The following is a 13,233-nucleotide window of genomic DNA, read 5'->3' as shown; positions in this document are numbered from 1 at the left end:
TGTCGTACTCGTGGGGACCGGGCTTTCTCAGTCCTAGCCCCGTCACTCAGGAACCAGTTGCCACCCTCAGTCAGGCTATCCCCTGCCTGTTTATAATACATATATAATTTATTATAATCTTTATAATTTACTTTATATATCTTTTATAAATATATATATATATATATATATATATAATTTATTTATAAAGGCTTGAGTTGACATTTAAAGAAGCTTAAAGCCAGGCACTAACTATAAAAATCTAAACAACACGTTCACAACACAAAAATCATCCATTTTTAAAGCTTCATTTTCAAATCAAACAATCCCAATTAACTATCTTCTGATTGCCTTAACTGTTTTTTTTTCTTTATTTAATTAAAAAAAACTTTCCCTAGAAATTATAGAAAAAGGTGACACGATTGTTTGTTTAATTAAAAAAGTGGTTAAATAATCATTGTATATTAAATTTCTTAAAGTCACTCATACTTAAAAATAACTTTTAAAAATAGTCTGGGGCATCATTGACATTGTGCATTCAGCAGCCTCAACAGGAAATGACGCAGGTGCAGCTTTGTTGTGTGCTACGTGTAACAAATTCCGACAAGAAACATGCAGTTAAGACCTTGGAAATTTTTAAACAATTGATTTCTCTAGATTGATTCCTTTACATGCTGCTGTTTTCTCGCGTGAGACTAAATATTAGTTATGTATTGGCAAAAAAGATTTGTTTGCGTCTACAGAACAAATTTATGTCTTTCTCTGGCAGTTTGAGAAGCTACATTAGCAACGACCAGCATCTCGGAAATCTTTCATCAGCGATTCCAGCCACAACACCCAGGCATCAACGCGGAAGACATGAAGACAAAAACTACCTCGTTCTTTAGTTAGAGAAGGTTTTTACTTGTCTCATCTTTGTAGGTATGTTTTGTTTTACTGTTGCACAGCGCACAAAGCCTCTTGGGTTTATTCTGCTGACATTTAAAGACATCTAGTGCTAATGTTAGCCTTCTTGGATAATTTGGCTAATTAAATGGTTCTATTCGTGCAGCACAGAAAATAGTTTTTAAGTCTTTTTTGGACGAGATGACAGTGTCTTTTTCAGAAAAGAAGTTTACCTTTGTATGTTTGTCTTGAGGTTTCCAACATTTGTCTCTTAAGTGTGTGTGTGTGTGTGTGTGTGTGTGTGTGTGTGTGTGTGTGTGCGCGCGCGCGCAGACATTTCTATGGATAAGCTAATATTATTAGAATATACAGTTAACAGATGAGGAGATTAACAAAAGTGCAAGCGTTTACAAATATATGAGGCTGATTGAATAATTGACATTATCAAAGATCAAACTTTAGAACTAACGTCTTACCATTAATGTCGACATTTATTTAGTTTTTAAAATTAATTAGATTCACGTTTAGAATAACATTTCATAAAATGTCAGATTGTGTGAAGGATTTCATATTTTCTAACGCAGCAAAAGTTCTTATTATGCTGTTTTATTGTTATTGTCATGGGATTTCTGATTTATCAATAAACAACATAAATAAATATTTTTACAACCTTTTAAATAAATGTTAAATATCCAGAGCTGTGCATATAAACCGCTCTGTTCAAGCCATTAAGAGCAGTGACCCTCTGTTTAAATTATACCTAAATATTATCCCCTGGTTTTGGATTATAGCATCAAAACATTTGTATACTAAGTGCTAAATAGGAACAATTATATTCATGTTTAACAGTAGTTAAGTGGTGATGTATGTTTAAACATTGTAGGTGTTAACAGTAGAAGTTTGATGAGATCTCAGATTATTTTTATCTGTGATTTTTTCCAGGTCTTTCATCTAGATGAAATGAATTTTTTGCGTAATCGTATTGTAGTTTTGGGCCTAGTGTTGTTGGCCACGCTGCTCCTGTACCTGCTGCTGCCATCCATTCGCCAGGGTAGCATGGAACCATCCATTAAAGTCCAAAGAATGGGGCTGTTGGCCACCGCTCCCCCCGGACCCACAGCGATCAATGTGTCCATTCGCACCGGGCAGCTACCTGGGGACCCGCCACTGTTTTTTAGAGAAGCTCTACCAGTGGATCGAGCTGGACAGCAGATCTTACCAAGGTGTGCTGAATAGTGACATGTTTTTGCTTGAGTGTTTTTAATTGTCCATTACTGTACACACAAACCCAGGCAAAGCTAGCATTTGATTAGGATCTGTGAGTTATAAAACACTGACAGTGTCTTAAAACTGGTGTGTGTTTTTTAAGGCTGCAAGTGGTCCTTCTGCACGGCCAAGCCTTCACCTCCAAAACATGGGAGCAACTGGGAACCATGGCGCTGCTAGCAACTAATGGATACCAGGCCTTAGCAATGGATTTACCAGGTAAACTTAGATTCTTACCAACTCTGGGTCAGTGCTGATAACATGGAAATGTTCAAATGCTCAAACTATTAAAACAATGGAATTTATGCAAAACATTAAACTCAAACACTTAATTCATAAGTCAAAGTTTAGCTTCAGTAAAAACTGAAAAATATATATTTTTATATTGTAGATTAACTTTGATATGTAGACTGGTACAGTTGTATTAATATAAACACAAAATAGTTTAATTACTTTATATTTTTAGAAAAACCAAGGACTGGTTTAAAAGTCTGTTTGATGAGATGAGATGAGCCTGCCCTCTTGTGGCAGAAAATAATCATACCTACTAAATCCTAATTTTGCCATATGAGAAACAATTTAGCCAGTTGTTTGCTGTGTTTTCAAACTGAAGCATGCTCATGTTTTGTGAAAAATTACCTTTTTTGCTTAATTTTCTATTTAAAGGTTATGGAAAATCTCCCGACTCAGAGACTCTGAAGACTGACCAGAGTCGGGTGGACCTCCTTTCAAGGTTCCTTGAGTCTTTGGGGGTCAGAGCAGCTGTTCTTCTGAGTCCCTCGATGAGTGGCCATTACTCCATCCCCTTTCTGATGCAGAACAGTGCACAGCTTCGTGGCTTCATTCCCATAGCACCAGTCGGCACCAGGAGTTACTCTCCTCAGCAGTACAAAAATATCCAGGTGAGAAATTAGGGGGTACAGCCATCCGCCACGACCCACTGTAGATTATTACACACACACACACACACACACACACACACACACACACACACACACACACACACACACACACACACACACGGTTTAACAGTTCTGAAAGGAGCACAAAATGTATAAATGTAATCAGTAGATTTTCATGTCAGGTGTTAATGTGTGTTGCGTCGTCTAATCTCCCTCTTCCTCCCCTACTTCTCTTTTGTCTCCTTGTAAGACTCCCACTCTGATTGTGTTTGGAGCTCTGGACACAAATCTGGGCGCCCAGTCCCACAAGAACCTTATGCAGCTTCCTAATCATGAAGTGCTAAAATTAGAAGGAGCTCGCCACGCCTGCTACATGGACAAAACTCGTGAATTTCACCAAGGATTGATCCCATTCCTGAACAAGCTTAAGAAGGATGTGTAGCGAAGAAAGAGAAGGTGGTAAAGGGGAGAAAAAAAAAACAAATATAAAAAAGGGGAGCATCAAATATGGTTTAATATTTCAGTGTTATTGTCATGTCATCACTCCCAAAAAAATCAAATGAGATTTAAGGGATACACGTGATGGTATGGTAATCCAGATGTTGATGTTATGAATGTTTCGAGTTTAATGTTTAAGGATCTCACCTAAAAATATGAACTTAGATCAGCTAAGCTTCTCAGAAGATAAAAATAAGCTACATGTACAGCGATGAGTTTTGTTTCTGGTGTTTTTTGTCTCTTGTTGTATTGAAGACATTGAATGTAATTTGTCATTTCCATTTTATATGATGGCCTACCTGTAAATATGTATAAATCTGTTGCTGTTGTTTGTATTTTCAGTATTCTGTTGGTTTTACACGATAACTAACAACTGCTGCTTCCAACTAACATATGGCGTGCTGAGGCAAAGCGAGCTTAAATTATGCATATTACACAAAAAACATGTTTAAGAAGGGTTGGAACAGGTTAAAAAAAGACAATAATTTGTCTCAATTTTTGTTACAAGAAAATCTGCAATAGGTTTGGACAATCATGCAAAAATATAAAGCTTGAAACTTATTCAAGTCTAGAAACCTGAGCTAATGTGTTTGAGAATTGTGCTGAATTTATCAGACATGTTAACACACTGCATGTTTTTTATGTTTGACTTTAACTGGCTGTTCTTAGAACAAATGCATTTGATCTAACTACTGATGAGTGCATTATAGAGAGAGGTGGGTCAGGGATAATTAAGTTCTGAAGAACATTTAATATCCAGAGATAGGTTTTTCTTTGGTTCTGATGTGACTTGGCACCTTTATTTTTAGGCAACGTTTTGAAAATGGATTTGACATGAGGTTAATGATAAGTGAAATACTAAACTGGAGCAGGTCCAATTGATATTCACTGTTGTAAAGTTGGATGAGCTGCATTTTTGTTTTGTTTTCTTACCAGTTTTTGTGTTTATTGCAGTGAATAAGCTGAAATTGATGTCAGTACACTAAAGTAGCCAATAAACTACTGTGATACTTATTTTCCAATTGATCTGATTTATGCTTGAATAGTGCATGTTAATGATCCAATACCTGTGTAAAAACATCCAGTTACTATGTAGAAAAATTGAAATAAATTCTGACATGATTATAAAGGCTTAGCAGCACAATTCAGCTGGTTTACAAACAAAAGGACACAGATACATATGAATTACAGGAGTTAGTAAAACACTGCCACGTTCTTAACCCCACTCAGAAATGTAGAGTATAATTCATAATAGTAGTAATTTATTTTAAACATATTCACTTACATGATATTTAAGTCACGATTACTTCATACAGTCCATTTGATTAAAAAAGGAGTAAGCGGAAGTAAAAATGTGTTTATGCCTACCTCTTAGATATATAAATTACTAAAGTTAAGTATTTTTTCAATTTACGAAAGAAACAAAAAAGGGAAATCCCCAAAATGTCTTTCAACAACAACAACAACAAAAAAGCCACAATAAGGCAAGGCAGCTTTATTCATATAGCTTGTTTTTCACACGGAGGCGTACAAATACTGTTTCATTTTTTCAATTTGTAACGGAAAAAATACAATTAAACATTATATAAATGAACTGCAAAAACGTGTAATTCTGGTGGCGCTAGGAGTCCGCAATTAGAAAGAACTTAAAATAAAGTTTTTCCTAACTATTATATGATGTTTTGGCATGCTAGACCGGCTACAGCACTAGCTGCGAAATGGTACTGTCCAAACTCGGGGTTCGTGTGTTCTTTGAACTGTATTGGCATGAATTTTAGAAATATGTCGATTACAGTTAGTTACATTCATAATTTAATTTATATGTTTTATTAGAAAAACAAAATAATTTGTAGTTATTTGTCTTTTTGAGGACACCAATTGGGAACAACAACCCCTCCAAAACCCCATGTTTGAGCTCTTCCAGCTGGTTGACTGTCTTCGGCAGGTACGGTCCGGATTTAAATCACAACTCATTATTGAGTTGAAGAAAGTAATACTTGTTGTCTGAAGTCGTGTATTAGCTGTACTGCTGACTACCGCCAGCCTCAGCTAGGTAAGCAGCACTTCACATGCGGCTGTAGCTTCCTCTTCGGTCTCCGGACACTTGAAACAAAGCTAGCCAGCTGTTAGCTGAATGGTGCAGAAGGTAGGGTACGGTCCAGCTGGAACCGGTTCGGCGCTTTCACGCTCTGCATGAATAACAAGACATCACTGTAAATGTCTATTATACGTTTCTGATACGCTTTAATGTTGATGTCATGTATTTTGTTGGATGTCATTAGAGGAGTAATAAAGTAAGCTTAGCACACCATGCTGCCTGACAAAGATGGTCCAGGTGGTGGAGGAGGACAGAGCTACCCTGAGGGAGAGCACCCTTCTGTGAGTCTGTTCAGGGACTACCTGCGCCTAAGGACGGTCCACCCTGAGCCTGATTATGGTGAGAAGATCTGTCACTAATTAATTCACACATTTGTTCTTAGTGATGCTATAAGATAATGGAGGCTTTCTTAGACTGATTTTATAATTGACAAAACTACTTAATATACAACAAGTTGTGACTTCTAAACGTGGTCAGCCACATGTGTAAAACGCGCGTGAAATTAATCTCCTATTGTTTTTTTATGCTCTTTAACCAAAGTCCAGCTCTTACCTAACTACGTTACACATTAATCAAGTGTGGTCATTCGTGATGAAGCTATAAAAGGTCACATTGTGTCATCTGTAGTGAAAGTAATGGCTCTACTATTTTTAGTACTTATAGTATTGAAATTCTACTTCTACTAGAAGACAAAACCTCTCAGTTCATTGCATGAGTCCTTTTTTAGATATTTACCAATGATCTGTATTTTAGAAATACAAGTTTTTGAAATTACTTAAAATGCATTTAATGTCATTTGAACAAACTATTAGATTTGTGCAGTAGTAGTAGGTGAACCATATTCACTGACATGGCGATTTAATCATTGTTACATCATACAACCATTAATTCCTTGGTAAAAGGAGTACGTAGAAGTATGAAGTTATTTAGCCCTAGGTCTTACATGTAAGTTATATTTTATACTAAAGCCAAATAGTTTGTTCACTTTAAAAAAGCAAAAACAATCCAAAAAAATGTTTAAAAAACATCAAACTATCTTTTAAAGTGACAATGTGTAGTTTTTACCATGAATCTCTGCAAATACCCATTGAATTGTTGTTGTAAATGAATTAAAAGATGCTAAGTTGTTTAAAAATATTGGCGGTTTGATAACATAACCATAAAAATCAGGTCTAAAATACCTGGAAGCGGGTCTAAATCTCTGGGCGACACCATATTGCATGGATGCCGTGTTTCCTTCTACGGAAGCCTGTGAGGACAGAATGGATTTACTGATTTATAACAAACGGTGACAAAACTTTCAGAATTAGTACACGTTGTTCTTTTACACATTTACCTCTACACTCGTTGCAAGTGATGAAAGGGAATCTGATGTTCTTGTTATTTTGCTGGAGGTTGCACTCCCAAGGATTTTTGACCCTAATGGCCATCCGTTTGTAAGGTCTTAACTTGGAACACAAAAATAATGCTTGCTTGCAGTGATTTAGGTATCTACTGCCCCCTATTGCCAGGGAAAAAACACACTGTCACTTTAAATAGTATCTTTGTCTACATTTTATTTTTTTGTATTTTATTTTAAACTAATTAATGTTTTTACTTTCCTTTCATCACTTAGATTCGTCCATATGTATTTTAACACTGCTGTTGAGATACTTTTTACATTTGTTCTAGCACTATTTATTTTAATATTTAGCCTCCCTCTTGGATTGTTTATACAGACGTACTAAAGAAAGTGTTCCTGGTATTGAGCCTCTAAAAGCGATAAAAGCAATCTTTTCCATTACTGTACCAAAGTTCAACAACACAACCAGAACTAACAAGCATAATGAGCCATGAGCAACATAGTTATTAATATTTAAACCAAGCTGCTCTGCTGTGTGCTTATTCATTTGTAGATGCAGCTCTCAGGTTTCTGGACAGAATTGCGGAGGAGCTTGACCTCCCAATAAAGAAGATTGAGGTGATTTTTTTTCCACAAAAGCAGCAGTTTTCTTATACATGCTTCAAGGCGGTGACCAGAAATGCAACATCTGTGCTTTTTTTTTTTAATTTCCTTTAGGTTTGCCCTGGTAGAGTTGTGTCAATCATGACATGGGAAGGAACAAAACCCTCGTTAAAATCTGTCTTACTGAATTCCCACACAGATGTTGTACCTGTTTATCAGGTATGACCCAGGTCGCTTAGTTGTGTGTTAGAATCCTTTTATCACCTTTAATAAATAAGCTCTAATTTTCTTGTCCAGGAACATTGGAAATATGATGCCTTCAGTGCCTTTAAAGATGCAGAGGGCAATATTTATGGCCGGGGATCACAGGACATGAAATGTGTAACTATACAGTGAGTATCAGAGGTGGTTTTTGCTCATGTTGTGATTTTCAATTGTGGTTCTGTTCAGTAGGAACCACCTCACACAACATTTTGGTTTGTTCTGTGTGTGTAGGTACATTGAGGCAGTCAGAAGACTGAAGGCAGAGGGATGGAAACCGACACGGACTTTGCATTTAATGTATGTTCCTGGTAAGATTCTCCTCCGCTTTGGCATCACAAGAATCAGATCTGTTGTTGGTGGGAGTTGAAGCTGAAGTTGCTCTGCTCCATCAGCGAGGGATACATGTGAAATGATTACAGGTTTTTGGTTAAATGTGGGCTACGTAGTTTTAAATGTTTACTCCAAAATGTTTCAGTGTGACTATCTGACCCTGTTCTGTGGCGTAAAGTAGGTAATCCTAATAATTGCCCCACCCCTCTGCCTTAACAGCTAAACAAATAATTTATGTGTGCCTGGAGTGCTGACCAATAGAGTTGCATATCTACAAGATGGAGCTGCCAATCAATGAGAACGTTCCCGGAATGCACTACAGAGTAGCGCACCAAACTGTCCTGAATGCTAACTCAACCTGCATTCAATTAATGTCAGTATGTAAACTTCTGACGAACTGTGGAAGAAGGAGGAGAACAAAAATGAATTCATCTTTTGTGTGTTGGAGCTAAGTGATGAGTGTAGCATTCAACCTTACACTACTCTGGATTATTGTTTTTAGCCTGTTGTTGCATTAGCTGGGGTGTGTTAGCATCACGAGTGCCAGTTTCTTGCTGGTTTTAGATGTTTACCTGCTTGAACATTGCAGATTGGATTAATAGAAGTGAATAGCAGCTCCTGCAGAACAAGATGAAGACTTGGGTGATAATTCAGCAGTTAGTATCAGGTGTGTCTGAACAGGAACATCGAAAAGATCATTTGTCACCTCTACAAGGCTATGTGGGTGTATGTGTACAAGGTGTGACTTTCAGCTCCTTGCGGGGGGTGGGGGGGTATTGCATTTCATATTTCAAAGTCTCCTTCTCTCCTTGATGACGTTGTGCTACTGACCACAGCTTTAAAGTTATTATAGGGTAACCAACATAGCACAAATGAGCTGTTTCTAAAAGAATCATTTGAATTTTGACTAGTAACTGACTTTTTTTATTTTCAGATGAGGAGGTTGGAGGTCATAAAGGAATGGAAACCTTTGTGTTGCATCCAGAATTCAGAAACCTAAACATCGGCTTTTCCCTGGATGAAGGTAAATAATCAGCTGCATTAAAATGTTTAGAAAACTACAACAAAGTAATGGACTCGCATTGTTGGTTCTCAGTAGTGTTAATGTGGCGCTGTTGCTTATTATATCCACCATGAGTCCTTTCCACTGCAGTTTGTTTTGTGTTCTGAAGGTCTGGCCAATCCTGGTGAGGCTTTCACCGTGTTTTATGGAGAGAGGAACCCCTGGTGTGAGTAGAAAACAAAATGAATGAACGAAGAGGGCCTTCCTGTATGATCAGATTAAATAATAACAAAAAATGTTTTAGATTTAAACCTTGATAAAGTTGACCCTTAGTGTAAATAAGGTGCCGTCTGCATTCTTAGGGATAACTGTCCACTGTCCAGGAAGTCCAGGACATGGCTCCAGGTTTGTGGAGAATACAGCTGCTGAGAAACTGGTGAGCATCGGTTACTAACACTGAGATTTTGGTACTTTTGACGAACAAATCATGATTATGTTGTAACAAAACATACAATGTCAATCATGTCCCAGACAATTATTTATCTGTCTCAGAATTTTTCTTTTCTGGGTTTGTTTTTTGCAGCGACATGTGATAAATTGTTTTATGGACTTCAGAGAGAAAGAGAAACACCGGTACGCTTTTATTTTATGCATCATTTTATCTGCAAAAGATTCAGTGATTTTTTGAGGTCCCGTATCTATAACATAACTTTGATCCTTGGTTTGCAAGCTTTATGGCTTGATCCTTTACATAAACCTCCATTAAGGATGTTTTTCTCGATGCTTTTTAAAAAATACACCATTAATAAAAACAAATGAGATCTTCCTGCAGTTTATAAATTGACATTTTTCCTGCTGTAGCTGTTCAGTAAGTGATGGCATCTGATAGACCTTTTTATGGCAGCTCGACTATGAGAACAAGGCTACCTGCATGTCTTAATACACCAGCCTTATGATAAAGTATTTATTTATGTTTAATGCTAAGAAATAGAAACAGCCTGGACAGGGTATCCGCGGGTCCTTAAAAAGTCTTAAAAAGTCTTAAATTTGCTTTTCCAAATTTAAGGCCTTAAAAATCCTTAAAAATGACAAATAATCCTTAAATACAATTTCCAAAGGTCTTAAATTACCAAAGACCCAATAAACAAGATTATTTTATTTCTATAAAATTTTCGTGAATTTCTAGTTAGTTCAGGATTTTTTGTGTATGACGTTGGCGTAAGCGGAACTGTACACATACGGTTGGTTGTGAAAGGGGGCTATTTTTAGAGGAGCATGCTAGTGGGAGCTTGCGCCATGGGGAAGTGGAACATTAATGGTAACTGGATGGCTAATCCCACGTTCACGACGTGGTTAGCACCGGTTCCAGGTAATAGCTGGAAATTATAACTTAAATTTAATTTTAAAAAATAGCTTAAATTTGGTCAAAGTGGCCTTAAAAAGGTCTTAAAAAGTCTTAAATTTGGCTCCCTTAAACCTGCAGATACCCTGCTGGAACTCATGATATTTTAGTTGTAGCAAAATTATTTTTTTTTTAATTGTTAACAATTCTAGAAGATCTGGATGTTGATAGTATTTGTAATTAAAGTAAACATTTAGAAATAGAATGAATTAAATGAAACCGAATCAGTTATTAGTGATTGTGTTCTGTTGGAGACGATCGGTCGAGTTTTAGCAATGATTTTGGAAAGTTCAATCTCTATTTTTAATGTCATCAAATACTATTAACAACACCGTGTGTGTGTGTGTGTGTGTGTGTGTGTGTGTGTGTGTGTGTGTGTGTGTGTGTGTGTGTGTGTGTGTGTGTGTGTGTGTGTGTGTGTGTGTGTGTGTGTGTGTGTGTGTGTGTGTGTGTGTGTGTGTGTGTGTGTGTGTGTGTGTGTGTGTGTGTGTGTGTGTGTGTGTGTGTGTGTGTGTGTGTGTGTGTGTACTTAAGGCTGAACACCAGTGAATGTTTTACGCTGGGGGATGTCACCACTGTGAACATGACCATGGTCAAAGGGGGAGTGGCCTACAACGTGATCCCAGCTGAGATGGACGTCAGCTTTGACCTGAGAATACCTCCTACAGTAAACCTCCAGGTGTGTGTGTGTTTCTGAAACGCCTCTGGTCTCTGCTCTAACCTTTATCTCGGTCTCCATCAGGAGTTTGAAAAACAGATCAAGCAGTGGTGTAAAGAAGCAGGTGAAGATGTCACCTATGACTTCGCTCAGGTCAGTTTGTAGAAAAGTGAAGGAAAAAAATAAAGCTGTTGGATTGTCAGGAGGACTAAAATAGGTTTGAACTGTTGCAGAAACACATGAACCAGAACATAACGTCCACAGAGGAGAGCGACCCCTGGTGGAGCGCCTTCACAGCTGCCTGCAAGTCTCTGTGAGTGTAAAGTGTTTTTAAATTTTGACTCGGCAGATTTGGACAAAATATGAGGGAGGATGTTAAAAAATAAAAAGCCTTTTATGAGTGACAATAAAATAAAAAAGCCTGAATATATGCATAAACAAGACCAAAACTAGAAAGGTCATAGTTCAAATGGAGAGCTTTGTCATCTTTAGTTCCTCTGTTTAGTCCCTTCAAACCAGGTCTCATTCCCACATCTCTACTCTAGGAATATGACTTTAGAAAAGGAGATATTTCCTGCTGCGACTGACAGTCGTTTCATCCGAGCGGTGAGTATTTGGTTCAGCAACATTAGAGCCCTTCTTTTTAACATCTAATACAAACAATGGTGCTACAGAAATACACTAATTTCCCTCTGGGATTAATACAGTATTGATTGTGTTTGATTTCTCTCCATTTACTGTCCCCAGGTGGGTATCCCTGCAATTGGCTTTTCCCCGATGAACCGGACTCCAATTCTGCTGCACGATCACAACGAGTACCTGAACGAGCGTGTCTTCCTGAGAGGCATCAGCGTGTACGAGAGGCTCATCCCAGCTCTAACCAGTGTTTCTGCCTTACCAGGAGAGGCTTAGATCAGCTTAATCCTCAATGAAACGTATTTCACTCTTATTTCATTTCAGGAGTTTGTAGAGATTACCAAAGAATAACACATATGATATTATTAAGCCAAAGTGAGCTGTTCAGCTTTGGTGCTGTTGATTTTTCCTTTTTTTTTTTTTTTTATGATTCTCAGGATTTAAACACGGTGTTGCATCACATAATGCTGCAGCAGGGTTTAGCCACATGTTCGTGTGTAAATAACATCTTACAGGTCTGTCATGCACTGTAGACACTGGAATATCAATCACCGCTGATGAGTTTTAGAGAATATTTCACTTATAGAATCATATTTATTAAATTACAAAATGAATAAAATATATTTATCCTTAAACTTGAAAGTTTTCTCTTTGATGTGAGGGTCCTGGGTGAGAACGGCTCAACAAAATTGAAAAGAAAAAGATGAAGAAAAAACTTCTAAGCTTATGTTGCAAAAGAAAAATGGGAGATTTTTTTGTTTTGTTTTAATTCACTTCCTGTTTAATTTTTGTATGGAGATTAAAACAACCTAAGATTTTAACTTGAATAATTTACTTTAACGGTAGAATTGTTAATATATCCACTAGAGCAGCATGAGTGAGATGCTTGATCACAGGTGAGTTTTAGAGGATTATTTTCACAGCTTATGCTGTAAATACACTTAACCTTCAGTCAGACATCTGTTTCAAAGACGTTGCCTCTCCATTCTGGACAACATCTGTCCTGTCAGAACCAGATCAGTTCCTGCAGTGAACCCTACTCCCTGGTTTAATGACAGCCTTCGCAGCCTGAAGCGCCAATGCAGAAAAATTGAGCGTTTGTGGAAGAAAACCCATCTCCACGTCCATCTGCTGCACCTAAAGGATCTTCTGACATCCTTTAACTCTGCAGTCAGAGATGCTAGGGTTTCCTATTTCTCCAACCTGGTGTCCCAGAGCAAAGGGACCCCCAAGGTGCTGTTTAACACCATCAGCAGCATCGTCTCTCCTACAGCCTCCATCCACTCAGTTACAGACTGTGAGAACTTTCTGTCTTTCTTTGTGGACAAAGTCAATAAGGTTAGATCTAGCATCTCTCCTTAAGCCCT

General features: G+C 37.5%; 2 protein-coding genes across 3 annotated transcripts; both read left to right on the top strand.

The window, feature by feature from the left end:
- Window positions 1-675: 675 nt before the first annotated feature.
- abhd14a (abhydrolase domain containing 14A) lies at window positions 676-3,548 on the top strand. Its single transcript, XM_015958812.3, has 5 exons — window positions 676-900; window positions 1,807-2,087; window positions 2,234-2,349; window positions 2,797-3,032; window positions 3,283-3,548. Exons 2-5 carry the CDS (start codon window positions 1,825-1,827, stop codon window positions 3,472-3,474), a joined length of 807 nt encoding a protein of 268 aa, XP_015814298.1. The 5' UTR covers window positions 676-900; window positions 1,807-1,824; the 3' UTR covers window positions 3,475-3,548.
- Window positions 3,549-5,446: 1,898 nt separating this feature from the next.
- LOC107385138 (aminoacylase-1) lies at window positions 5,447-12,501 on the top strand. 2 transcript variants are annotated; one of them, XM_015958814.3, is made up of 15 exons: window positions 5,447-5,583; window positions 5,813-5,967; window positions 7,524-7,588; window positions 7,688-7,792; window positions 7,871-7,965; window positions 8,069-8,145; window positions 9,102-9,191; window positions 9,340-9,396; window positions 9,533-9,606; window positions 9,754-9,803; window positions 11,107-11,251; window positions 11,315-11,383; window positions 11,464-11,543; window positions 11,776-11,836; window positions 11,978-12,501. In XM_015958814.3, exons 2-15 carry the CDS (start codon window positions 5,841-5,843, stop codon window positions 12,140-12,142), a joined length of 1,260 nt encoding a protein of 419 aa, XP_015814300.1. In that variant the 5' UTR covers window positions 5,447-5,583; window positions 5,813-5,840; the 3' UTR covers window positions 12,143-12,501. The 2 variants fall into 2 exon arrangements, with proteins under 2 accessions (XP_015814300.1, XP_015814299.1); XM_015958813.3 differs by having other exon boundaries at window positions 5,463-5,676.
- The last annotated feature ends 732 nt before the right edge of the window (window positions 12,502-13,233 follow it).

Source organism: Nothobranchius furzeri, chromosome 3 (genome assembly GCF_043380555.1).
Source record: "Nothobranchius furzeri strain GRZ-AD chromosome 3, NfurGRZ-RIMD1, whole genome shotgun sequence".
NCBI classification, from domain to species: Eukaryota; Metazoa; Chordata; class Actinopteri; order Cyprinodontiformes; family Nothobranchiidae; genus Nothobranchius; species Nothobranchius furzeri.
Note: the sequence above shows the minus strand (reverse complement) of the source record. Positions and strands in the feature narration are given on the sequence as shown.